Source organism: Leptodactylus fuscus, chromosome 11 (assembly GCF_031893055.1).
Source record: "Leptodactylus fuscus isolate aLepFus1 chromosome 11, aLepFus1.hap2, whole genome shotgun sequence".
Taxonomy (NCBI): Eukaryota; Metazoa; Chordata; class Amphibia; order Anura; family Leptodactylidae; genus Leptodactylus; species Leptodactylus fuscus.
Window position 1 is genome coordinate 44,498,309 of NC_134275.1, and position 26,510 is coordinate 44,524,818.

Here is a 26,510-nt window from a genome sequence, read left to right on the forward strand (position 1 = left end):
GTATATATTATATCTGCTACATTGTCACGGTTACGTCACGAAATGGTTAAAGTGTTTGTGTGCTAGATAATCATTGTTTTTAGCTGTGCATATGTGTCATTTGGATGACTATTGGCTAGTGTTAGGCTAAAAGGCTAGAGGCATACCAGTACACTTGTAGCAAGCCTGAAGAAGTGTATACAACACGAAACGGTCGTTGCTTATTCATCTAGTGCTACAGTCCTCCCTATCCATGCACATTTTTAATGATGCAGGAATAAAGACTTTCTGATTGTAAAGACGCTGGTGGGGAGTGCCCTGAACTTTTTTCTTTTGTCATACAATTTATTGGCATCCATCTGTCATATCCAGTATATCATGTAGAGGGTAGGAGCCTAACACTTTATTATCCTACATTGTACATCTTCAGCTTCCCCCCCATAGTCTTGGGGGCAATGGTAAGTCCTTACATAGTGAACCTCTCTTACATGTTCACTAATCCAGACACAAGCAGGAATCGGGCTGTAACGTTCACACTACGACCTATCTATTTTGTCACAGGACGAAACTTCATTTCCGAAGACTTTAAAGAATAATATGTATCTCTGAAAGTGTGCCAGGCGACCCCAAACCATTGTTTTGAGTGTTTGCCTCTCAAGTATTGCCCATTCAGGTGGCTCTGATGGCAGTTATTAAACCACCAGGCTCCTTTGAAGAAATCAGCACAGGGCATGAAATTTTCAGTAGTCTTGTCATTTTTCCTATCTCTGGTGGAGAAGGCTTCATCCCTGTGTTGGTCTAGTGAATTTCCTATAAAAAAAAAATAAATAAATAAAAATAAATTAGGAGACCAAATATTCTTTACTGCTATTTTTATGGTGCACTTAGAGAGTGCTGGGCAATCTGCCTGGTCTGTTAGCAGAGGTGTAACCAATAACCTGATGCACTAAACGTAACAATTGAATGGCAACCTATAGAAACTTTTTGTGCAATTTTAAGGCTAGGTCTATGTGACCTGACAATTGCATCCAATGATTGTCTGTTGCCACAAAAAAACTAAAACTGTGTGACTGCGACTTGTCTACAATTTGGCTATATCTGTAACGGTCAGACTTGCTGTCATGCAACCAATGTCACCATGAAGCCGTAGCCTAATAATCCACATCACTCTGATTTTTTGTGACATGATTGGTGTAAACTAGTGTTAAATGTTCTCTGAGCTTCATGCATCTGATGTACTGGCCTGACTTCTCCTCTGCACGACTTGAGAGCATCTGATGTACTGGCATGACATCTCCTCTGCACGACTTGAGAGCATCTGATGTACTGGCATGACATCTCCTCTGCACATCTCAAGAGCATGTGGTGTACCAGCATGATGTCCCCTCTGCATGTATTGAGGGCATCTGGTCCCTGGCCCTGGCCAGGAGCCGGGGGGAGAGGTAAGTGGATACGGGCCTTACCGCACTTACACTGCCTATTAGAAAAAGCAGTGGGGGTCCGCTGGGCAGTCCGACCCTGGAAGGTTTGATAACACAAAGTCATTTTTGGCCTTTTCTTCCAGTTTTAAGTGTGATTCCATTTTGGACACAGAGAGATGCCCAATTTTCTTTGACTTTTCTCACTATGGCTACAGTAGATAAGATAAAGATACCAAATAAATAAACACCAGCCTCTCTTACCTGCGGTACCTTCTATGAAACTATGAAACTTCAACCTGTAGAGGTCATCTTCTCCATTAATACTGAATTCCGAATATGTGGCGTAGGTCTGATTATTGTCAAAGTCTTCTAGATCCACACGGAGCATAAAGTTACCTATGAGATAAGATTTTAGGAGGTGATGTGGTGACTCAGTGGACTAGGATTGTATAGTTCTCTTTCAATACTTTTAATGGGCAAATGACTCAATATCATGATTTGCTCGGGACTGGTAATGCAGGTAGTGCCCCAACCAAGCTGCCAGGACTCCTTAGGGTAAACTCACACAGAGTTTTTTGGCAGAGGATTTTAACGCGGAATCCGCCTCAAAATCCACTGCCAATATAGGCTCCCATTGACTTGCTTCTTTTTTCCGCTACTAGGTAGACATGATCATTCTTGCTGTGCATATCCGCTGTGGCGTCCGTGGTGCGACACTCCCCTCTCGGCTAGGCCCATTCATTTGGGCCTAATCTGGAGTGAAATGCCGCGACTGGATACCGGTGCACTACACCGACATCGAGTCGCGGCTAGCCGTTTTTTTGACCGGATTTTGAGGTGGCCTCCGCGTCAAAATCCCGTCCAAAAATCCCTGTGTGAACTTACCCTTACAGCATAACAGGGACTTCTGTAGGGCATTTATCTCTCCCCTGCCTCTGAGACTCCATCTGGACACAGAGCAGTGAGTGAATGAGCGCCTGGATGGACTGATAACCTATTGTGAGTGCGGGAGAGGTGCATGCGCACAAGGAGAGTAGAAGCCCCAGGATGATTGCTTAGACAACGCTCTTGTGAGTGGCCCAAAGTCAAACTGGTTAATGGGTATCATGACCATACTAGCACTTTGTCTTTACCGTTGGATGTCAGCTGGTGAATATTCTCATTTCCCAACCAGAACTCACTGAGTTGACTACCAAATCCTCTTTTGTAGGTTTCCCAGTCCTGGTAAAAGTCTACCGAACCATCAACACGTCTCTGAAAGACCTGGAAGGAAAAGGTGGATTTATTACTCTTCATATCCTGATACTGCAATTTTCTCAGAATTGGGGTTAACATAGCCGATAGGAATCAAAACATTGCATCAAAGGGTTTTCCAGGATTTTCCATTGTTCCCACCCCAGTCCACATGTTACCTGATCGTAAAGAGAGGCGATCAATACAAACCTCTAGAAACCCCTTTAATCTTATATTGTAGCAATAGTATTTATTTCTAAAGTTCTCAGGAGGTGCCGTCGACCCCCAATTTAGTGCCTAACTACACTTTGGCTGTTTTTTTATTTCTATGCTACTTTCCAGGTAGACATGGTTGACCTGTCCAAAAGTATTGAAAGTTCAGTATTTAGTTCACAGCTGAATCCAAACGGGATAGATTCCTCAGCTCTGAAATGTCAATTTCCCAAAGGTTTGTAGCCGTCGAATTGCATAAGTGCGACCTTGATTATATTCTTACCTATTTTTGGCACGCTTCCTCCTGTTGGTAGCCTAACACATGGACCCCTTCTTTTCCTTCCTACATCACAGTCTCTTCATCTTGTGTCATTGCATATAATACCTTCTTGATTTTTAATCCCTGGTTTTCTTCCCCACTTGTGATTTCTTTCCGACTTTCAAAAATTTTGCATTAGTGCCCTTTTCTAGAGCCACTAATCTCTAAATGACTACACAACTGTTTATTGAAGTCACAAAGAAATCAATAAAGTTATCTGAAGGCGCAATACTTATTTGAAACTTACAATCCAACCTCCTCCATCTGTTACCATGTCACATAGCACCATCAAGGGTTTCACACCATCTGGGTATATTGTGTACCAACCACTAAACACTGTGCCTTGGTCTTTCAGCTCCTTACAGTCCTTGGCACCTACAATATAGATATGTTATACTTATATCTGTTTTTCCGAAACTCTATATATTGCCTTTTAATTTTAAAGGTCTATGAAATGCCTTTTACTTTATGATTAAATTCTAAGTACCATTCCACTTTTTACCAGGGGCAGTGGGTGTTTGGTGAACATTTTTGGAATATAGTTTATTAACCTATTTTACTTTCTTTTAACCAGGCTCTAAAGTTCTCTCTAGTGATTCTATAAATCAATGTTGTCAGGGAGAATCCTTCCCGTATTCACTGTGTATTGCCACTACATACAGATTTAGCAGTTTCCAGGGGTGGTGAGGTCATTTCAAATAGCTGATAGCCGATAGTCTCCTCTTTCAATCTTTTAATTGGTACCATGATTGTATTACTAGCTGATTTTTCTATGCAGTTTTGGTTCCATAAGAAAGCTGATACTTTCAGCTTTCATATGATACCAGAAACAATTTTTAGGTACTATAAAACTGAAGCTACAGCTATTTGGAAGTTTCCTTCCGTCCTCTCCTGGAAGCTGCTGTACCTGTACATAATGGCGAATACAGGATGGATTTTCCCTCCAAACACTTACATAGAGTATTGCTAGGGAGAACTTTAGAGCTTTCTAAAAGGAAGTAAGATAGGTTACAAAGCCTAGTTTTTCCACCTGGTAAATGAATGGATGTAATAACTGTCTCTTACCTCCATATACCGGACTGTATGAGTCGCCTTTTTCTCCTTTACTTCCTAAAGAAGGACAGCAAGGGACTGTGATGTTATTCATGTACATGGTTTACTGGTGTAATAACTATGTCTTAGGTCTTTATACAAGAGAGATGTGATGTCTTGCCCATCCAGCTGCTACGAACAGAAAACACATAGTTAATACCCATGTCCATGCCAATAATCCACACTGGGTATTAAATGACCAATACAGTTACCAATATCACGAATTGAACAATATATCTGTATTATTCTATACTTTATTGTCTAATGCAGCAGTATTTTGATGTAGGTATGTGCATAGATACTCCTGTTACAAACCTGTTATGGCGCCCCCCAGTGTTCTACCGATTCCCTAACAAAATATCCATCTAACATGTTCAGTGCTGGAGAGAAGAAACTGCTTCTAGTGCACTGATCCTTACTGGCTAAACATTTGCTGGATTGCTCTGCTATGTGTGTACACGAGGATCTGGGTTGTTGGACTAAGTAACTGAGCATGTGTGACCACCGGCATTGGGCATATTAGGGGGATGTACTCAGAAGGAATCAAATGAACACAAGGTGGCACCATAACAAGTGTGTAACAGCATAGGTTGTGTCTGGTATAGTGGCTCAAGCCACAATGTTCCCTGCACCCCCACATTACCTTTCTCTCCAGCTGGTCCCAGTTTTCCCATTTGCCCAGGATCTCCTTTATCACCTAGAACCAAAGGAATATGTCAGTAAAATTAGGTCAGGCAAGAATCTTTTTCCACCTTAAGGCAAATGGGGTCTCTATTATTATCAAAGTGGTGTTTTGGTCTTTTGTAACGTTTGATCTTTGCTTCGCAAAGATTTAAAACCGTGGGTGAAGTTTACAGCTATAATTGTTGTGCCCCCACATGTATAATGGTCCTTTATGCTCCCTGTGACAATTGGGGGTAGTTTAGCATCAAGGGTAGTGGTTTCCTGGACTTATCTGAGGTGTTGGTGGCGCTGGGTGCCAAATAAACAGGATATCAGGTAACAGCAATCCAGAAGAAATGGCTTTATTCAGCTTGTAAGTGATAACAGGAGCAAAAATAACAAACCAGCCCACACACAGGGCAATATCTCACTTCTCGAACTCTGACTAATCTATTGAGGGAAAGCTACTTTACTGAGTTTTCTTCTCAGCAGTCTAGCTCACACTGAGCTTAACCAAGTCCCATCTGGAATCCAGTTCTCCTGGGACAAACCACCAGTCCGTCTCCAACTGGTCAACGATCCACCTGCTCCTGTAGGTCACCAGCAGCACTCCCCTGCTGTGTGCAGTCTCTCTGGAGTTGGGGCCTTTCTGGAATCCATTCTTCCTGGGACAAACCACCAGTCTGTCTCCAACTGGTCCATGATACACCTGATCCTTCAGGTTACCAGCAGAATTCTCTCTGGAGTTGGGCTCCCAGGTATGGGTGTGGTCAAGGTTCTTTTCATCCCTGTTCTTGGGTTGCTCTCCAGTGCCCTCTAGTTTAACACCCTCACACCCCATAAAGTTTAATGTTCCCCTTATGCCACACAGTATGTCCTCCTTATGTCTTCATTCTGACCCATACCCACTATGACCTCACATTGTAAAATCCCCCCATATAATTGCCACTTTATTCCTCATACTGTACAATGACCCCCTTATGCCCACATATAGTACAATACACCCATATAATGGTGTCTTATACACCCAAAGAGTAACCTCTTATTCCCCCCACATATTGGCCCCTTATGTCCCTATGCAGTACAATACCCCAATATAATGGTCCTTTATGGCCCCGTACAGTACAGTACACCCTTTATTCCCCAGTATAATGGTCCCATATTGTATCATACTGCTTTATGCCCTCATCTAATATCCCCTAATCCCTATACGATGGGTCCTCAAACTGCAGCCCGCCGAGGACGTTTTTCCGGCCCGCCCGCCGGTAGGGAAGCACCTAGGACCATGATGGCGAACCTATGGCACATGTTCCAGAGAGGGCACGCAGAGGGGGGCTACTGTGGAGTATTTAATATTGTGTGAGGAGGGGGCTACTGTTGAGCATTTAATACTGTGTGGGGAGGGGGGCTACTGTGGAGCATTTAATACTGTGTGGGGAGGGGGGCTAATGTGGAGCATTTAATACTGTGTGGGGAGGGGGCTACTGTGGAGCATTTAATACTGTTTGGGGAGGTAGGCTACTGTGGAGTTTTTAATACTGAGTGGGGAGGAATTTGTTCGTAGTTTTTTTTAAACTATATTTCGGCCCTCCAATAGTCTGATGGACAGTGAACTAGCCCCCTGTTTAAAAAGTGTGAGGACCCCTGCCCTATACAGTACAGTGCCCCCTTATGCTTTACCCCTCTCCCTGTTTTATGGGAAGAGATATCAGTGCTGAAACAGGGAAGGGTCGATGGTCCAAATAGTTACGAGCGGTAAGTGAAAGTAAAATCTGCGGATTTTACTTCCACTTACTGCTCGGCTCTGTTAGTGCAATGAATGCTTTCATCTGTATTGCTGGAAGTACTCATGGCCAAACCCATGTGGCCCCACCAGGCACTCTGGGCTCAAGCATCTACCAGGGTTTGCTGGGTGCTGGCGCTGGCCCTGACTGACAAACTTTACAAAATACAAAGGCTATATTTCTATTTATCTGTTGGAAAGAGTTACATTTTGAAGCCTTGTTTGATAGAAAGGTGTAAGGTCATGTCCAAACCAGTTACGATAAGACATTCACACAACACAGACAACTATCTCAACTTCTGAAAGTTCTATAAATCTGTGAGGGGGCTAGAAGGGTATAAAGGTTTAGTGTATGGCGTACTAGCCAGACCATTTCATTATTAGACGTCTACTGGTTCCTATTATCTTTGAATTGTCTGTATATATATTGGGGTGTTGGCCCACATGACACATGGGTACCCGCAACTGGGAGTTAGTTGGCTTCTTATACCTTTATGTCCATGAGGTCCTGGAGGTCCCTGCAGTCCCGGATGTCCAGGGTTCCCTGGGCATCCTCTTAGGATAGCCAACTTGTCTGATTCTCCAACACCCATCAGTTTCACATCTGTCAGATAAAAAGCAAGACTTGTCAATATCCCTTTAGCCCCTTCCTGACATCCGCCGTACTATTATGGTGGATCTTGGATCTTTAAACATGGTGGATACGATCTTTTACTGTTTAGTAGGTAGTTACTATTCAGGATAGACAATGTAATTGCTTTACTGATGTGTTGGTCAAGTGGGGACTCGCTGTGTTGGTGTCAGCGTCTCATGAACCCTGCAATGTCATATTATATACTTGGTGTCGCTTATACTCTTAGGTGGATTTAGGAGAAGCAGAACCTTTGTACTAGAGAAGTCTCCAGTGGGCCCAGGCTCTACCTCAATAATGGCCCAGTAGAAGACTCCCAATTCTGAAGGGTGCTATGGTCTATTTCCTAGAGATGTTGGCAGGCAGCACCAATAAATCTTAGTTCAAAACTACAAAAAAATCTCAGGACTGTCTGACATGAGTTGTGTCATATTGAACCCATCAGATGTAGAATTAGTTCTAGAGCAGGGGTAGGGAACCTTCGGCTCTCCAGCTGCTGTGAAACTACAACTCCCATCATGCTCCATTCACTTCCATGGGAGTTCCAAGAACAGCAGAGCAAGTATGCATGCTGGGAGTTGTAGTTTTGCAACAGCTGGAGAGCCGTACGTTCCCTACCCTTGTTCTAGAGGGCTCGTTCACATCTGCGCCCGGTCTCCGTTCTACAGGTTTCCGTTTCCTGCCCGAAACTGGACAGGAGACGGAAACCTGCAGGCATTTCTCAAACCCATTCATTTGAATCGGTTTGAAAAGTGACCGGCCGTGAGCGCCGGTGAGCGTTTTATGCTCTCCGTGGTGAAACAGTTTTTTTTAACCGGACACAGAGTCAGACATGCAGGACTTTGTGTCCGGTTTTAAAAAAACACACGGCCGAACCCGGTTTGACAGGTTTCCATCTTCTGCATGCAAAAGATGGAAACCTAAGAACGGAGATTGAACGCTGGTGTGAACCCAGCATCAGGCGTCACCAAAGCAAAAATGTGAGTGTCACTTACCTGGGCAGGTGTCTTGTGCCTGGCTGTAGATTAGGATTGTACCAAGGAGGAGGCACAGTATGACTTGTGGTGAGAAGATCATGGCTGCTTCTTTGGATGCTCCTCTTACATTCAGGTATAGCAGAGTTTATGAAACTAACCAGTGACCACTTACACTTAATGTTTAGTTAAAGATAAACTCTGGTAATGAGGACAATATTTTACTAGCATTATATTTGTTTTTTTATGTTTGTCAGCCTTTCTTAGTCTACTGCACTTTGTACTGTATAAACCTTAATATTCCTGTAAAGCACATGATCCTTCTAAAATCATGTTGTCAGAATCTTGGTGTAGTTTGCTGTTCTACCACCAGTGGCCGCTGTTTCTCACTCTGAACTATTGTGTTGCACTTCCACTCCTCACCAATCTTTTTTTCTGTGGCTAACATGTCGGAATAGCCTTTAGAAAGGCTATTCGTCTCTTACCTTTAGATGGGATCTCCGTTGCGCCGTTCCTTAGTAATACTGGTTTTTACCGGTATGTAAACTAGTTCTCTGGCAGCGATGGCGGCAGGCCCCAGCGCTGAAAATGCGATGAGGGCGTCCCCACCGCTGCCTGAGAACAGGATCCTGCGCCGCCTCTATCTTCTGCTGGATCCTCCCCTTCTTTCTTCGGCGGCTTCACCTCTGTCGGCTCTGACACTAGTAGAGCCGACTGCGCATGCGCGGCCATAGTTCCGAGGTTGCAATTGCGCGCATGCGCAGTCGGCTCTACTAGTGTCTCAGTGGCAGAGCCAACTGCGCAGGCGTCAGAAGAAAGATGAAGAAAGAAGGGAAGGATCCAGCAGAAGATAGAGGCGGCGCAGGATCCTGTTCTCGGGCAGCGGTGGAGATGCCCTCATCGCATTTTCAGCGCTGGGGCCCGCCCCCATCGCTGCCAGAGAAATAATTTACATACCGGTAAAAAACGATATTACTAAGGAACGGCGCGGCGGAGATCCCATCTAAAGGTAAGAGTCAAATAGCCTTTCTAAAGGCTATTCCGACGTGTTAGCCACAGAAAAAAGATTTTTAATGGTAGAATCCCTTTAACAAAGATGACCGATCTCTACCAATGTGAAGCCATCTGGTTTTCTATTTGGACCTATTTACACCCATGAGACCGTACAGCCTTTGCTCGAATATTGTGACTTGTTCCAGTCTCCCGCTCCTCAGAACTGTCTTTCCCAGACTGTTTCTACTCCATCCTGTATTACCCTTGTGATCTATACTTCACGCTGCACCCCGGACTATTACTCTTCAATGCCTATGTGCTCCTGGCTTATTCCATCTGGCTACCCGATTCCAGCCGTGTATACCGATAACATAACACCTCACCATTACCATTACCACCTTACCATTCATAAGTGTGATAAATACAGATGAGGAAAAGCTGAACATAGGGATCAGAGCTACAGAAGGGAATTCCTGATTATAAGGATCTGAACAACCCCCCGCCACACAAACATATGTAAAAGTAGGACTCCGTGCTTCCATACTCAATTCCACACACACCTATAGCACTACAAAGGAGTGAAGTGACCCCCAACATCTGCACATCCACCAACCCCGATTGGTATACCCAGATCACTCACACTTGCACCCTTTGGCACCATTGGCATACAAAAGATAACAAAGCTGATTGATATTTTCCCTCTTTAGGATTGTGGGGACGTTTTAGAGCCAAGGACAATCTTATTAAAATGTAAGATCTAATATACACACAAAGTATAGTGCTTATAGTTACCAAAGAAAAAAAGATGTAACAAAAAGACATACAGATAAGCAAAACAGTATACAAAATAAAAGGGAATAATTTAAAGAAACAGACCTCTTACTAAGAGACTGGCCTTTGAGACTGGCAAAAGGATATGAATAGATTAGAAGACTGGGTGTATCTCCAGGTATCTGATCTAAGAGACCAATTTTGATGCGAACCCTAATCCATCCCCCTTTTGGCAACCTCCCACCTGTGACCTGGGCCAACTACTAACCCCTTGTTCACATCTGCATTGGGACCCCCAAAACGCAATACCAAACGCAATTGCAAGCGCTGTACAGTGAAAGCACACGGACCCCATAGACTATAAATAATTTTTATGGAAGATGAAACGGTGAAAAAAAAGCCGTATGAGAAAAATGTTTCTATATGTTTATAGACTCAGGTGATTTATAGGTTTCTTCAGTTTTAGTTCAAAACTAGGGAAACAAGATGATTTATGAAGGATGTCAGGAAGGGGTTAATGCTAAGTCGCCATGTTGCAGAATTGCAGTATTTTTTGTTGCAGATTGATGTTTTGTTTTTTTTATAACCAAATCCAAGAGCGGGTTGGAATCCAAAATTAGGAGTGGGTTAAATCCACTCCTAACTTTGGCTCAAACAAATTGCAGCAGAATCCATAACACAAAATGCTGCATTACCGGAACGTGGGGCCTTGGCCTAAAATGAAGTAAAATGAGTAAACCACAGGTGAGTGTCACCAGAGTAGGTCGCCTTACACCTGCACATTTCAGATTCACCCCCCCCCCTCCGTAAATGGAGGCAGCAGCTAAGCTAAGGGTGGATGTGACAGCCAGGATGGCGTCTGCTTAACAGACGTTTGTCAGGTTTTCTTTTCCCAAGATATAGTATATAGCACAGCGCCACATATTGAGTCCTTGTAATACCGCCCTATAGTGTCTATGTAATACTGCCATATAGTGCCCAAATCAGCAAACAGCATACACCTTGGTGGTGTCCACATATTAGACACAGTGAGATCCAGGTGCCCTTCATAGCCAGGGCATGGGGTAAGGTGGAGCAGATGACGTCACCTTGGTGGAGGAAGCCCACAGGTCATCAACCTATTCCCCCTCCTATAACAACTTTATAGATCCCAGGCACATACAGGGGGTTTATATGGATAAGGCAGATGGTAAAGGACATTGAGTATCCACAGGGACTGGATCATACATCATGGGACTCGCTCTACCCGGTAGCATCTTTATCCACCAAAACAAAAGAATTTCAGTGAAATTTTATGTGACAAAAAATAAAAAAAATGTCTGTCCCAATTCTCATTTACCTACAAAATAGAAAAAAAATATGATAATACAATATTCAAATAAAGGGCAGAGCCATTAATCATAGAGTGGGTGCGTGTAAGAGATTGGGTCCTAAACCTAGTGGTGGGGGTGTGTGTGTAAAAAAATTAAAAAAAATGGCGGGGGTGTCATATATATATATATATATATATATATATATATATACTTTGTGTGGGGGTAGGGTGGTATCTGGTTCCCAGCTCTGATTCTTATTGTACGTTCACTACATTTGCTGCAGATTTGGCGGTCCTATAGTTAGTTAGTGTGTGTGTCATACTGTGTGTGGGCCATAAAATGGGGGTCATATACTGTGTGTGTGTGTGTGTGTGTGTGTGTGTGTGTGTGTGTGGGGATCAAAAAAAAAGTGTCATACTATTTGGGGGTCAAATAAGGGGATTTTTTTCCATCTGCTAAAGTGGATATGTCTTAAAGTGATCCTGTCATTCAGACACTATTTTTTCTAAGTACCACGTCAGAATCGCCTTAAAAAAGGCTGTTCGTCTCCTACCTTTTGTTGTCTTCTCCGTGCCGCAGTTCGCCTACAATCCCGGTTCTTGTCGGTATGCAAATGAGCTCTCTCGCAGCACTGGCGGCGGGCTCCAGAGCTCAAACAGCACTGGGGGCTTCTCCAATGCTGCGAGAGAACTCTCTCCAGCACCGCCTCCATCTTTGTCAGGAAATTCCTCTTCAGCTTCTTCTTCCGGCGATGGCTTGTAACTTCTAGGCCTCGGGCCTTGGGCAGAGCAGACTGCACATGCCCACAGGCCACGAGAAAATGGCCGCTTACAATACTGTGTAAACGGCCATCTTCTCGTGGCCTGTGGGCAGTCTGCTCTGCCCAAGGTCTGAGGCCTAGAAGTTACAAGCCACCACCGGAAGAAGAGGCTGAAGAGGACTTTTCTGACGAAGATGGAGGTGAGTTCTCTAGCAGCATTTGGGACGCCCTAGTGCTGTTTGAGTGCTTGGGCCCGCCCCCAGTGCTGCAAGAGAGCTCATTTACATACCGAAAAGAACCGGGATTGTAGGCGAACAGCGGTACGGAGAAGACAACGAAAGGTAGGAGAAGAATAGCCTTTCTTAAGGCTATTCCGACGTGGTACCTAGAAGAAATAGTGTGTGAATGATAGGATCCCTTTAATAAGGGGGTGCATGGGGTGAATCTATTGGACAGTCACCAAACCCATGGCTCTTAAAGATGGGGCAAGGGGGTAGGGGTCACATTGTAGTCCCCTATAGTTTATGCCCCTCTGAAGAATCCATCTGTTTATCAACTTAGGGAGACTTCATCCTCCTGCTATCCCAGTATACACCAAGAGCTGGAGAGGAGACTCAACTTTCCCAGAAGTGGATGAGAAACCTGATGGACACAAACTGCACCGTAAAACCAAAAACCTCTCCCACTGCAAAGATCTTAGAATGAATACAGAAACATTGGCTTTGGTTATGTGGAGATGGCCACAGCTTTTTATTAAACAATAGACCAATATGAAGAAATAATACCATCCATGCCCATTAACTTTTTCATAAACACTGTTTTCTCAATCTTCATCTGGATGCCACTGGGCGTGTGGACTCCTACGACCTCTTTCCGTGGGCACGGACTTCTGCCCAACTGCTGTTGCTGTGCTGCCACTGCACAGGGAGGGTGTTCCTGCTTCCAGACTACATAATGTAATGTGATTTTCCCATCTATGGGTTATATACCCCTCCAAAAATCCCGCCCCAACTACACTTGACAGATTGTCCCTGAAAAGTTAGAATTTTTTGAACTCTTGAATGCCCTGCAGCCCCCGGCCAAGTCACTTCATAGAAAGGAGACCCACAAGGGGCCTACAACCTGAAAAGATCCCAATGAGTTCAGGCACCGGGGTCATTACTCCTGGGAAGCTTCTAAACCTCAGAATGTCTCTCCCCCTACTCCCCATTGGCAGACGTTTTCTCCCCTTGCCCACCTATTTCTGCATTGCTAGTTACATTTTCCACTTTCTCCAAATGGCAGCAGCATTCTCTGCCTTCCTACCCCCGACTCATAGACAGCACCGTAGTCCTCTAAGTACCACACTCCCTTATGGTGGAATTCTTCACCTTTCTACCTCTCCCCTACTAGCAAAGGAAAACCATGCAAGGATCAGGAGTTGTCATGGTGGTATAAGCTGGTATGGAGAAGGAAAGGGTCTGTGTCTGAACAATGCTGTATTCGCTTGTATATTCACTGTGTAGAACTGGTATCTGACCACTATATGGTGACTGTATGGCAGTAATATTGGTTTTATCTGTCTTTGCATGGTATTATGGTGTATGATTTCTACTGTCCTGTGGACCCATCCTATTGTTTGTCCCTCACTCATCCTAAGGGGTTGTGTGGCCCTACCTCACTGTTTGTCCTTCTTACCTCATAAGGCATTGTGCATCCCCACTCTACTGTGTATCCCTTGTCTGTCCTAAGGAGTTTTATGGCCACATGCTACTGTATGCCCCTCACCCTACTGTTTGTCCTTCCCTTGTCCTAAGTGGCTGTGTGACCCCACCCTACTGTTTGTTACTCACCCATCCTACAGGGTTCTACTGCTACCCTTTCCCTGCTAAGGTGCTGTGCAGCCTCAACCTACTGTGTGCCCCTTACCCATCCTAAGGGCTTCAGCGGCCCCACCCTACTGTTTGTCCCTTATCCATTCTAAGGGGCCATGCAGCCCCATCCTATTACTTGCCTTTCACCCATCCTATGAGGCTCTGTGATCCCACCCTTTTATGTATATCTCAACTGTCCCACCTGTCCAAAGGGGTTTTATGGCCTCATCCTACTTTATGCCACTTACCCTACTGTTTGTGGCTTTGTGACCCCATCCTACTGTTTGTTACTCACCTATCCTAACGGGTTCTTCTATCCCTACCCCCCTCCTCGCTAAGGGGCTATGCACCACCACCCCATTGTGTGTCCCTCACCTGTTATGTGCATCCCACCCTACTGTTTGTCCTTCACCAATCCTAATGGACTGTGCAGTCCCTTCTTTTATATATAGATGTAGAAACAATAACTCAACTGTAACAACTCTAAATGTGAAACATAGCATTTAATTTAATGTGTAATTTGTTAAAAGTAAAATTAAGTTGCTGAGTCAAGTAGTTATGCTTACAGTATATAGTATGTGTATATATGTGTATGTATATTATCGTAATAACAATCTCTATATACAGTATGTGTATATAGAGCCCATCAACCACTTAGTGGCTTTATTATGATGGGTCCCTATACTAACACTTTATATATGGGGCAGGAGATAACCTTCTTCTAAACTCACTGTTACAGTGCTGTCTCTAAGAATGTTACCGTCTCCTAGGGTTTTGTCTATAGGGGGAGTACAGGATTTATTATATAAATAAAGTCTTAGTGTAGGGACCCATCTGAATGAAGTCGCTTTGACGTGGCAGATGGGCTCGCACATTTCACCAAATTGTGCGCTAAGAACCTCACATTTATATCTGTAGTCAGTGATACATGAAAGTGTAGGCAAAGAATTTTATCACTTAAAACTCTTCTAGGTGTGTACCCCTGGGTTATGTCTACTTCAGGTTGAGAACCACTGGCACAGTTAATCATTCAGGAAATCATTCATGGCTGACACTGCTAAGCATGCATGCTATATCTGTGTATCCAGAATTTATATACTGTATGTAGGACGACACAGATGTTTACTTTTAGGCCGGGGCCCCAAGAGCCGAAAACGCCGCGATTTGCCCGAGTTTTACAGTACTTGCAAAGTGGATGGGATTCATGCGAATCCCATGCCCACTTTGTGGAAAAAATCGCAGCGCAGACAGGCTGCGATTTCAAAAACTGTTGCGGTTTTGAAAATCGCAGCATGTCAATTATATCTACAGAAACACCAGCGGCTTCCTCATAGATATAATTGTAACAGAAAGTCCGCGAAGGAAAACTCTGTGAACTTTCTGTTCGTAGTGCTGCGGGAAGAACCGCGATGCATTCACGCTGCACCTGTTCCCACAGCGCTTTAGTGCTGCATTACTGGCCCATGGGGCCTTAGCCTTAAGGCATACACATACAGTCCTATGAAAAAGTTTGGGCACCCCTATTAATCTTAATCATTTTTAGTTCTAAATATTTTGGTATTTGCAACAGCCATTTCAGTTTGATATATCTAATAACTGATGGACACAGTAATATTTCAGGATTGAAATGAGGTTTATTGTACTAACAGAAAATGTGCAATATGCATTAAACCAAAATTTGACCGGTGCAAAAGTATGGGCACCTCAACAGAAAAGTGACATTAATATTTAGTAGATCCTCCTTTTGCAAAGATAACAGCCTCTAGTCGCTTCCTGTAGCTTTTAATCAGTTCCTGGATCCTGGATAAAGGTATTTTGGACAAACAATTCAAGTTCAGTTAAGTTAGATGGTCGCCGAGCATGGACAGCCCGCTTCAAATCATCCCACAGATGTTCAATGATATTCAGGTCTGGGGACTGGGATGGCCATTCCAGAACATTGTAATTGTTCCTCTGCATGAATGCCTGAGGATTTGGAGCGGTGTTTTGGATCATTGTCTTGCTGAAATCTCCATCCCCGGCGTAACTTCAACTTCGTCACTGATTCTTGAACATTATTCTCAAGAATCTGCTGATACTGAGTGGAATCCATGCGACTCTCAACTTTAACAAGATTCCCGATGCCGGTATTGGCCACACAGCCCCAAAGCATGATGGAACCTCCACCAAATTTTACAGTGGGTAGCAAGTGTTTTTCTTGGAATGCTGTTTCTTTTTGGACGCCATGCATAACGCCTTTTTTTATAACCAAACAACTCAATTTTTGTTTCCAAAATGAAGCTGCCTTGTCCAAATGTGCTTTTTCATACCTCAGGCAACTCTATTTGTGGCGTACGTGCAGAAACGGCTTCTTTCTCATCACTCTCCCATACAGCTTCTATTTGTGCAAAGTGCGCTGTATAGTTGACCGATGCACAGTGACACCATCTGCAGCAAGATGATGCTGCAGCTCTTTGGAGGTGGTCTGTGGATTGTCCTTGACTGTTCTCACCATTCTTCTTCTCTGCCTTTCTGATATTTTTCTTGGCCTGCCACTTCTGGGCTTAACAAGAACTGTCCCTGTGGTCTTCCATTTCCTTACTATGTTCCTCACAGTGGAAACTGACAGGTTAAATCTCTGAGACAACTTTTTGTATCCTTCCCCTGAACAACTATGTTGAACAATCTTTGTTTTCAGATCATTTGAGAGTTGTTTTGAGTAGCCCATGATGCCACTCTTCAGAGGAGATTCAAATAGGAGATCAACTTGCAATTGGCCACCTTAAATAACTTTTCTTATGATTGGATACATCTGGCTATGAAGTTCAAAGCTCACTGCGGTTACAAAACCAATTTTGTGCTTCAGTAAGTCAGTAAAAAGTAGTTAGGGGAATTCAAATCAATAAAATGATAAGGGTGCCCATACTTTTGCACCGGTCAAATTTTGGTTTAATGCATATTGCACATTTTCTGTTAGTACAATAAACCTCATTTCAATCCTGAAATATTACTGTGTCCATCAGTTATTAGATATATCAAACTGAAATGGCTGTTGCAAACACCAAAATATTTAGAACAAAAAATGATTAAGATTAATAGGGGTGCCCAAACTTTTTCATAGGACTGTATATATAGGTGGACATAGGTGGTTTGTTTTAAGGGAACTTTACTGATAGGAGTCATCTAAAGAGATCTTCTCGAAAGGAGCAGATTAGACACTTATATGTGGAAGAAATGATCTCCTCTGTAAGGCTACAACTAATAATATATCATAAAATATTAAAGAGAAAAGATATGAAATATTAATTGCAATAAAAATATCCACAGCCTGCATTCCTAGCCTACTGCCATATTCAACTTGGCTGGAATGCTGAAAGGAAAACACATGACCCATGACATCACAAGACCCATGACATCACAAGACCCATGACAACACATAAGTGAATAGAACGTTCTAAATCAGAAGCAGGCTGTGTCACTTGAGGAAGACATCTTGAAGAGGACAGGGTTCTACTGCCCCCCCCCCCCCCTACCCCTGCTAAGGCGCTGTGCAGCCTCAACCTACTGTGTGCCCCTTACCCATCCTAAGGGCTTCAGCGGCCCCACCCTACTGTTTGTCCCTTAGCCATTCTGAGGGGCCATGCAGCCCCACCCAATTATTTGCCTTTCACCCATCCTATGGGGCTCTGTGGTCCCACCCTTTTATGTATATCTCAACTGTCCCACCTGTCCAAAGGGGTTTTATGGCCTCATCCTACTTTATGCCACTTACCCTACTGTTTGTGGCTTTGTGACCCCATCCTACTGTTTGTTACTCACCTATCCTAACGGGTTCTTCTATCCCTACCCCCCTCCTCGCTAAGGGGCTATGCACCACCACCCCATTATGTGTCCCTCACCTGTTCTGTGCATCCCCACCCTACTGTTTGTCCTTCACCCATCCTAATGGACTGTGCAGTCCCACCTTTTATATATAGATGTAGAAACAATAACTCAACTGTAACAACTGTAAATGTGAAACATAGCATTTAATTTAATGTGTAATATGTTAAATGTCAAATTAAGTTGCTGAGTCAAGTAGTTATGCTTATATAGTATGTGTCTATATGTGTATGTATATTACAGAAATAACAATCTCTATATACAGTATGTGTATATAGAGCCCATCAACCACTTAGTGGCTTTATTATGATGGGTCCCTATACTAACACTTTATATATGGGGCAGGAGATAACCTTCTTCTAAACTCACTGTTACAGTGCTGTCTCTAAGAATGTTACCGTCTCCTAGGGTTTTGTCTATAGGGGGAGTACAGGATTTATTATATAAATAAAGTCTTAGTGTAGGGACCCATCTGAATGAGGTCGCCTTGACGTGGCAGATGGGCTCGCACATTTCACCAAATTGTGCGCTAAGAACCTCACATTTATATCTGTAGTCAGTGATACATGAAAGTGTAGGCGAAGAATTTTATCATTTAAAACTCCAAACCAGATATATAAACTCTCTTATCAGAATTAGATCTAATCTTCTAGGCTTCTCTATTCTAGGTGTATCAGTCCTCATCCTGTCCTGTATCTAGTCTCAGCACTGCACCTCTAATGAGGTGAGGTGAGGCGACCGCCTCGAGCAGGGGCATAACTACCATAGAGGCAGTGGAGGCGGCTGCCACAGGGCCCAGGCCATTAGGGGGCCCGGTGACAGCCGCTACCGCGGCGTTTTTTTGTTTTTTTTTAATCAGGCCGTTACGGCCCCTATTCACTTGCCGATCATGGCTGGGCTAGGATCGGAAAGTGACACCGCAGGCCCCACAAATGCTATCATTATACTCGGGGGTCTTTGCAGACCCCCGAGTATAATGATCGGCGGATCGGGAGAGGTAAGGGAACGTAACAAACAGTGTTACTTACCTCTCCACAATCCTGCCAGGCCTCCTTTCTGACGTCTCTGATGTCACATGAACCCAGCCTGCGTCCCGGGTCATATGACGTCTGACGTCATTTCAGAAGGATGCCAGCAGAGAAGACAGCGTAGGAGCCGGGGACAGGTAAGAAACAGTAATTTTTTATGTTTTTATTCCCCTGGGTCTCCAATTATTATACTCTGGGGTCTGAAAAGACCCCAGAGTATAATAATTGTTTATGGGTGTCCACTATAGAGTATAATACTGTGTGCAGGGGCCAATATGGGGGATAATACTGTGTGCAGGGGCCACTAAGGGACATAATACTGTGTGCAGGGGCCACTAAGGGACATAATACTGTGTGCAGGGGACACTATTTCGGATAATACTGTGTGCAGGGGCCACTAAGGGACATAATACTGTGTGCAGGGGCCACTAAGGGACATAATACTGTGTGCAGGGGACACTATTTCGGATAATACTGTGTGCAGGGGCCACTAAGGGACATAATACTGTGTGCAGGGGACACTATGGGGGATAATACTGTGTGCAGGACTTACTAAGGGACATAATACTGTGTGCAGGGGACACTAATGGACATAATACCGTGTGCAGGGGCCACTATGGGACGTAATACTGTGTGCAGGACTTACTAAGGGACATAATAGAGTGCGGAGGAGGGTGTTGGTCGAGGTCTTCGACGTCGGTGTCGATTGGGGGGGCATGTCAAAAGTTCGCCACGGGCCCCCGCCATTCCTAGTTACGCCACTGGTATGATATATACACTATGCAGTTGCCAGTTTCTATAGGAGCTATTCTCTACAAAGAAATGCATTTATTCTCCACCATTTTCCATTATATGCAGCTTAGTATATGTCTGTCTGTGCAAATGCCTAACTGACTAGACCCTACGGAAACTGGTAAGTTTGCCAAACGCTATATAATGTGAATTGGTAGGTGACGTATTTCTACACAGATCAATCTCTGTAGGATTTATGGGCCACTAGAGGGCGTGATGTCATTTTTGTTGCATTTAAGCCCATTATTCTGGTCTGAAGTAAAAAATTGCACCAAACACTCCATTTATAATATTTATTGGGAATCCTACAATGTATTCTGGTTCACAGAAGAGGAAGGGCCGACCAGTGCATATACAGATGTGTCCTTGCTTACTTTTCCTCCACGCTCAGCATACTGTATCTCGGCATGAGATGATAAGTTTAAAAAACACAAAAATATGATTTTGCGATACTTTGTCATGTGTGGCCGCTCTGTCATTCCCATACTTGTCTATGTCTGGCCACCCAGTGGTCGTGTTGTGGATTGCGGCAGGAGATTTTCTCACATTTTGCACTATTATATTACATTTGTTTTAATTTAACCAAATCTTAACCAAGATGAGGCCTGACACATTTTTCTCAAGAAGTCTTCTGATTGGTGATGCTTCACTATATCTCTATAGGACTGTAAATGTCTCGCGCACATAATGGTTCTGGTAACTACAACTAACCAAGGCACAAACAGAGATCTGACTCCACATTTTATCTATTTTTTAATAGGACGAAACTTAATTTCTGTGGACCTCAGGGAGTAAAAATTGCCTCTAAAACTGTACCAGATGATCCCTTTGCCTTTGGTGGAGTGTTTGCCCTTCAGGTATTCCCCATTCAGGTGGGAGAAATGGCAGGACTCAAACCACCAGCCTCCTTTGAAGTATTCGGCACAGCTTTGTCCGGCTCTATTGGACTTGTCGTTGTTCTGGTCTTTGGTGGAGAAGGCTTGATCCTTCTGTGTTACTAGTGAGTCACCTAGAAAACAATCAGGGAAGACAATTTACGCACCAATCCAGGACACCAAATATTCTTTCTTCCCCATAAACCTATTCATAATCTCCTAACACCTCTGCCAGTGGCTTATCTACTGCGGGAACAAAGAGACAACATGCTGAAATCCAACATACTCAATCCTACTTTTCTCCAACGTCTGCCTTCAGGGAAGTCAATAGACCCCCACATGTTTGCTAGTCGGCAAGTCCTGCGACTATTGGTGGGGTTGGTCAATTATTATACAATGTGTATGGACACTGTTATACAATGTTTATGGACACCTTTGGTTATTTTTAGGAGAAGATGGATGGATATCACAGAACAGACCAGCTCAGGGTGTCTAGAGAGAAGATAAGAGGGTTGGGTCCCACACCAGGCACTCCTGGCTAGCAGATGTGACTGCTGGAAATGTCACAACCAGCTTGGCATTTTCTCTTCGGCAGCTGGTGAGTTGGAAAAACTTTCATGACAGTTTTAGTGCACCAATGGAAGCGGCTCATACTGAAAGATTCTGGCTCATTGAAGGGGTACTAGGTGGGACACCATAAATTCAACTCTTACCCTACAATTGATCTATAGTGGCAAGCAACCATAACCGAAGGCTGTTTGATGGTTTACAGACCAAATCTTGATGACCAATTATATTCCAAATATCAATCTGTTTACCAAGAGTATTACAAGCAGATCTATTAAAGGGATATCCTCATGTGTTTATGACAAGTGAATAGAGAGATGACCATGTGTGGCCACAGAGGCCAAGATGCAGTAGATCCCATTTAAGTAAATCTCTAGCAAAGTGAATATGAAGGGGTTGATAGTTGTTTTTACCTGCTGTTCCTCCAGTGAAAGAACCATAGCGTAGGATATATTGGTCAGACTCTGGCTCAATCTTGAAATTACTGTATGTGGCATAGGTTCGGTTGCCTTCAAAGTCTTGTAAGTCAAAGCGGAGTTGATACGATCCTGCAAGAAATAATTTCCATTGTGCTGAATTCCTTCAATTTTTTAATTTGCTCCTTCCCCACCCAGATCTTTTTATTTGGAGCATCCTCTAGATAGGAGAGCCACGAGAGAGAAGAGGGCCACCAGTAACTTTGGTAGACTCCACACCACCTTTGTACTTGGTGGCCATTGTGATCAGCTAATGGTGGTGCAGGTGGCTTGCCTAAGGGACACCAATATATTTCCTCTAAATCTTCAAGGTTCCTTGAAAGGAATTCTTCTGTTTTGGAGAGGTGCTCAGACTTTGTACTATACAATGGATCTCCAGTGGTTTTCTGACAACCCATGGCTGATGTCCAAAAAAAAAATCGTGAGCTTATCCTTCTTCGTCTAATGGTTTATTAGTTACCTGAGCTCGTGAGGCGATGAAGATGTTCATTTCCAAGCCAAAATTCACTCAGCTGACTACCGAACCCCACCTGGTAGCTGTTCCAATCACGATTAAAGTTCACTGAACCATCAACACGTCTCTGGAACACCTGGGAGAACATGCAGTAGGTCAAGTAGATGGGAAGGCGAGATGTGGTATGATAATGTTTGATCATAGAAATGGTTCAAGCACAATAATGTGGAGACAGAAGTGAGGGAAAGAGGAGTAGAGGTGGTGGTGGCAGCGGTGGTGATGGCGGACTGTTCTACTTTGGACAGACATTCTGCCAATAAGGGGCATTGCTGAGAAGTATCGTGGTCCCTGGTTTGGTCCCTTATAATACACGTAGGCAGGTTCTTTGAAGTCTTGTGGCTGCCAAATATAATAAAGGCAGAATATGAATAACTTACAATCCAGCCTCCCCCATCTGTATCCATGTCACACAGAACAGCCAGGGGTCTCCTGCCCTCAGGGTATATGGTATACCATCCAGTCATATGAAAGCCGATGTCCTTTAACTCCTTACAGCTCCTGGCACCTATACAATAGATGAGCAGATATATATTACACTCAGACTTAAAGAGACACTTTCACCACCCTCCACAAACTACAGCTCTTTGCATCATCTAGTAGCCCCCCATTCTTCCTCCACTGATTCTGGCTGTTGGAATTTTCTCTCTAGTCCCCAGCATTCCTGAGAAATCAGTGCAGTTAGTTTTGATACCTGATATGCTAACTAGACTCCCTAATAGCAAGTGGGTTGGTATTCTGCACTGATGAGGAGCAAGAACCCCGAAACAGCTGTCGGCAGATGGGTGTTTTTTTAATGATGTATAAAACTCTGGGTTGGCCTACATCCTAAGTTATGGTGATTGGGGTCGGGCATTGACTTATAGTGTAACTATCCAGTAGGTGGCGCTAGAGTGTCAGCTTTTCTTTCTACTGGATGAGAGATCATTTGCATATCATTTCTTGTGGGAGTCATTACCAACTTGGTGGTCTTCACAAAAAGAAATACTTCTTGTAACAGGTACTTACCAGAAAATTCCTTTGGACACGAGACACCCTGGTCGCCCTTCACTCCTGGAGGAAGTGTGAAACCACTTGTTAACCATAAATTTCATTGCCGCCATCATAGAATTTTATCCTACTTCTTCTTACTTGGAAGCGCTTAATCCCAAGGTAGCAAAGACACAGAACTATTTCATCATTGCTTTCCCACACTAAATTTATTCTCAAATCTATAAAAATATGTTTCAAGAACTTTATTTAACCAGCAGTTCCCATCATACATAGGCCCCCATATCTTTACCTGGTTCTCCTGGTTCTCCTGGGTTTCCTTTTGGTCCTGCCCAAAAAAGAAGTAGAAATAAGAACTACGGGGTACACACTCTGACTCTTAAATTACTTATAGGGGGTTTAGGGTTCCCAATCCAGCATAAAGAAGGGACAGGGACCAGAGGTCTAACCTGGAGATCTTCAGCCCCAATACCAAAATCTGTAATGTGACCCCTACCAACGTGGTCTGTTTTTTTTTTTTTTTTTTCATGTACCTTTGGGGCTCCCTCTGGGTCCAGGGCATATTAGTGACTATTTTTGCACCCCTATAACTACACTCTGATAGAGACCCCGACTCCAGCACTGTCCTCAGTATTCTTAGCATCCTGCTCTCACGGCACTGACTGACAGCCTTGTCCCTAGGCACAGTATAGAGAAAATGCTGTCAATTTGTTTACAGGAGGGGACTCTGCATCTCTCATTCACACTGGGAGCTGTAGTAGTCTGACAAGTGGAGCGTTACACGAGATCCACAGTATGGTCATGTTGAGCCTGGATGGGAATGTATTAATGTACACAAATTGAAATACGTTTTCATTACCTTCTTCTCCTTGGGGTCCGGGAAGCCCAGAATTACCAGCTTCCCCCTTTTCACCTAAGAGTAAAATATAAATCATTAGACATATTGAACCAAAATCGGGGCAGTAATGGATTAATTTCTTCTTACCTTTCTGTCCCGGGAGTCCTGTTAATCCAGGGGGCCCAGTCGCCCCTAAATACAACAGAAACCACATTAGAAACGATTGCTGTGGTAAATGTGCAGCCGCCCGTACTATAAACTTATATTGCCGTATATCACTATAGGGTCCTATAGTGCACTACTATACACCAGCACAGCAGACAGAAATATACTTAGGGTAATATGTATGTACCAGTATCAGGATACCTTTGGGGCCATTGAGTCCTGGTGGACCACGTGGACCTGGCGTGCCCGGAGATCCAGGACATCCTTGCAGAATAGTCAGCTGCTTAGAATCGCCGACCTCTAAGATCTTAACTTCTATAGAGAGTAAAGAGGAGATTAATAATAGCTAGAAAATAATATAATAATAATAATATTAATAATAATAATAATAATAATGTAATGCAAATAATAATAGTGGTAATAACAATAACAATAATAACAGTAATAAGAATAATAATAGTGATAATAATAGTAATACTGCTAATAATAAATGTAATAAAAATAATAGTAGTGCTAATAATAGTAATAAAAATAGTAAAAGTAATAGTAATAAAAATGATAATAATAGCAGTAGTAATAAAAATAATTATAGTAATAATTATCTATCTATCTATCTATTTATCTATCAGTCTCCTATCTATTTATACAAGCAAAAAATAAAGTCCAGAGTTAAGATCCGGCTCTGATCGTCTCACAATATAATAAAGAAAATATGGCAGCACCACAAAATGTACTGATAACCAGTTGTAGATCACAGTTAGTCTAGGTTCACACCTGTGTTCAGGTTTCTGTTCTTCAGGTCCACTTGGGGAACCGAAAAATTGAGACCCAATCCACTTAAAAAGCGGTTACCCGCCGAAAACTGCGGACCCCATAGACTATAATGGGGTCCACTGGGTTATCACCCGGTGGTCATGATGTTTTTGAAGTGTTGCCCTATTCTTTGAATTTTATCTATTTGTCTTGGTATCTATTGATCTCATATATATTATATACCTTTGTCTCATATCTATCTATCTATCTATCTATCTATCTATCTATCTATCTATCTATCATCTATCTGTCTATCTATCTATCTATCTATCTATCTATCTATCACATCTGATGAAACCTTACATGTTCTACATTTCATATAATATTCCTCTTACCTGGACATAAGCTCTCCTCATTCTGCCCGGACACGATGACAATCCCGCTCAGGACGCACAGTGTGACTTGTGCTAACACTCTCATCGCTGCTCTCTGTCTCCCATCCACCAATACTTGCAGATCTTATTTATCCCTACAGAGTGAGTGTCCCAATATCCAGCACATATTACACAATGTCTGGCCGATTCGCTGACCCCCTGATGACCCTTTCCAAATTAAAGTGAAAGCTCTATTGTGAGATGTCAACAATGGCCATTTCTAATGTATTTGCACAGCCCGGGTGAGGGTTGTGTCTTTGCACTTTTGCCTTTACATAGTAACCGTATCAATGTTTTGGATTATGGAGGTTTTTCCTGAATTTCCCCAGAAGTAATATTAATAGGTCACCTATTACCTGCGGCTTCTCTAAACTGATACAGAAATCACTATGAAGCCGAACCTCAGTGGTGCAAAGGTTCACACAAACTGACCCAAAAAGTGAGTATTAAGGGTTTAGAGGAAGTGATTCATGCCCCAAGTCACCCCATGGGAAAGTGGTGTTGGTGCCTCTTCAATGAGCCTTTCGGGGTTTCCCATAGAAGATACTTACTCCCTATCTACAGAAAAGAGTTAAGTGCCCGATCATTGGGGTTCCCACCACTGTGCCCCACATCGATCACTAGAATGAGGGACCTGAATCCACTATGTTACTGAAGTAGTAGTGTGCCGCATGACGTCTGTAGGACTGATGGAGATCAGAGTAGGGTTCATGTATATACACTACTGTACCATTTACATGGGGTATTCAGGGATCCCTATATTCATGATGGATGGGGGATGGATACTGAAGATCCCTAAATGAATACAAACCCCCTTAAGTATCATCCCTCAGACCACCCTAGACAAATACAGACCTCAGATCTGACCTGACTATAATACAAAATCTCAGACCAGAACTGCCAATACAACCTCCTAAAAGACCCTGACCAGAATCCTAAATAACTGATACCACTTTACATACAGACATACACTAGGCCATTTAGAACATCAAGACCATAGGCTCCAGAAATGCAGATGTCACCCATGCCAGATACCCTAATAAATACAAACACTTTACCCCTAGATTAATACAGACCCCCAACCAGACCCCATAAAAACTACAGAACCCAGATCAGACCCCCTAGAGTAATACAGACCTAAACCAGACCCCCTAAACTAATATGGACCCTAGACCAAACCGCTAGAGTAATACAGAACCAAGACCAGACCCCTAGAATAATA

The 26,510-nt window shown here is 43.4% G+C and overlaps 2 protein-coding genes across 2 annotated transcripts; both read right to left on the reverse strand.

Annotated features, from left to right (window-relative positions):
- Positions 1-526: 526 nt before the first annotated feature.
- Positions 527-8,411, reverse strand: LOC142184938 (ficolin-1-B-like). Its single transcript, XM_075260090.1, has 8 exons — positions 8,330-8,411; positions 7,194-7,307; positions 4,901-4,954; positions 4,231-4,275; positions 3,413-3,540; positions 2,534-2,663; positions 1,662-1,796; positions 527-789 (listed from the first exon to the last, which is right to left on the reverse strand). Exons 1-8 carry the CDS (start codon positions 8,409-8,411, stop codon positions 527-529), a joined length of 951 nt encoding a protein of 316 aa, XP_075116191.1.
- A 12,014-nt stretch (positions 8,412-20,425) lies between these two features.
- LOC142184862 (ficolin-1-B-like) lies at positions 20,426-25,334 on the reverse strand. The gene is made up of 10 exons (XM_075259976.1): positions 25,250-25,334; positions 24,303-24,416; positions 24,084-24,128; positions 23,958-24,011; positions 23,391-23,426; positions 23,117-23,161; positions 22,489-22,616; positions 22,058-22,187; positions 21,535-21,669; positions 20,426-20,688 (listed from the first exon to the last, which is right to left on the reverse strand). Exons 1-10 carry the CDS (start codon positions 25,332-25,334, stop codon positions 20,426-20,428), a joined length of 1,035 nt encoding a protein of 344 aa, XP_075116077.1.
- Between the last annotated feature and the right edge of the window lie 1,176 nt (positions 25,335-26,510).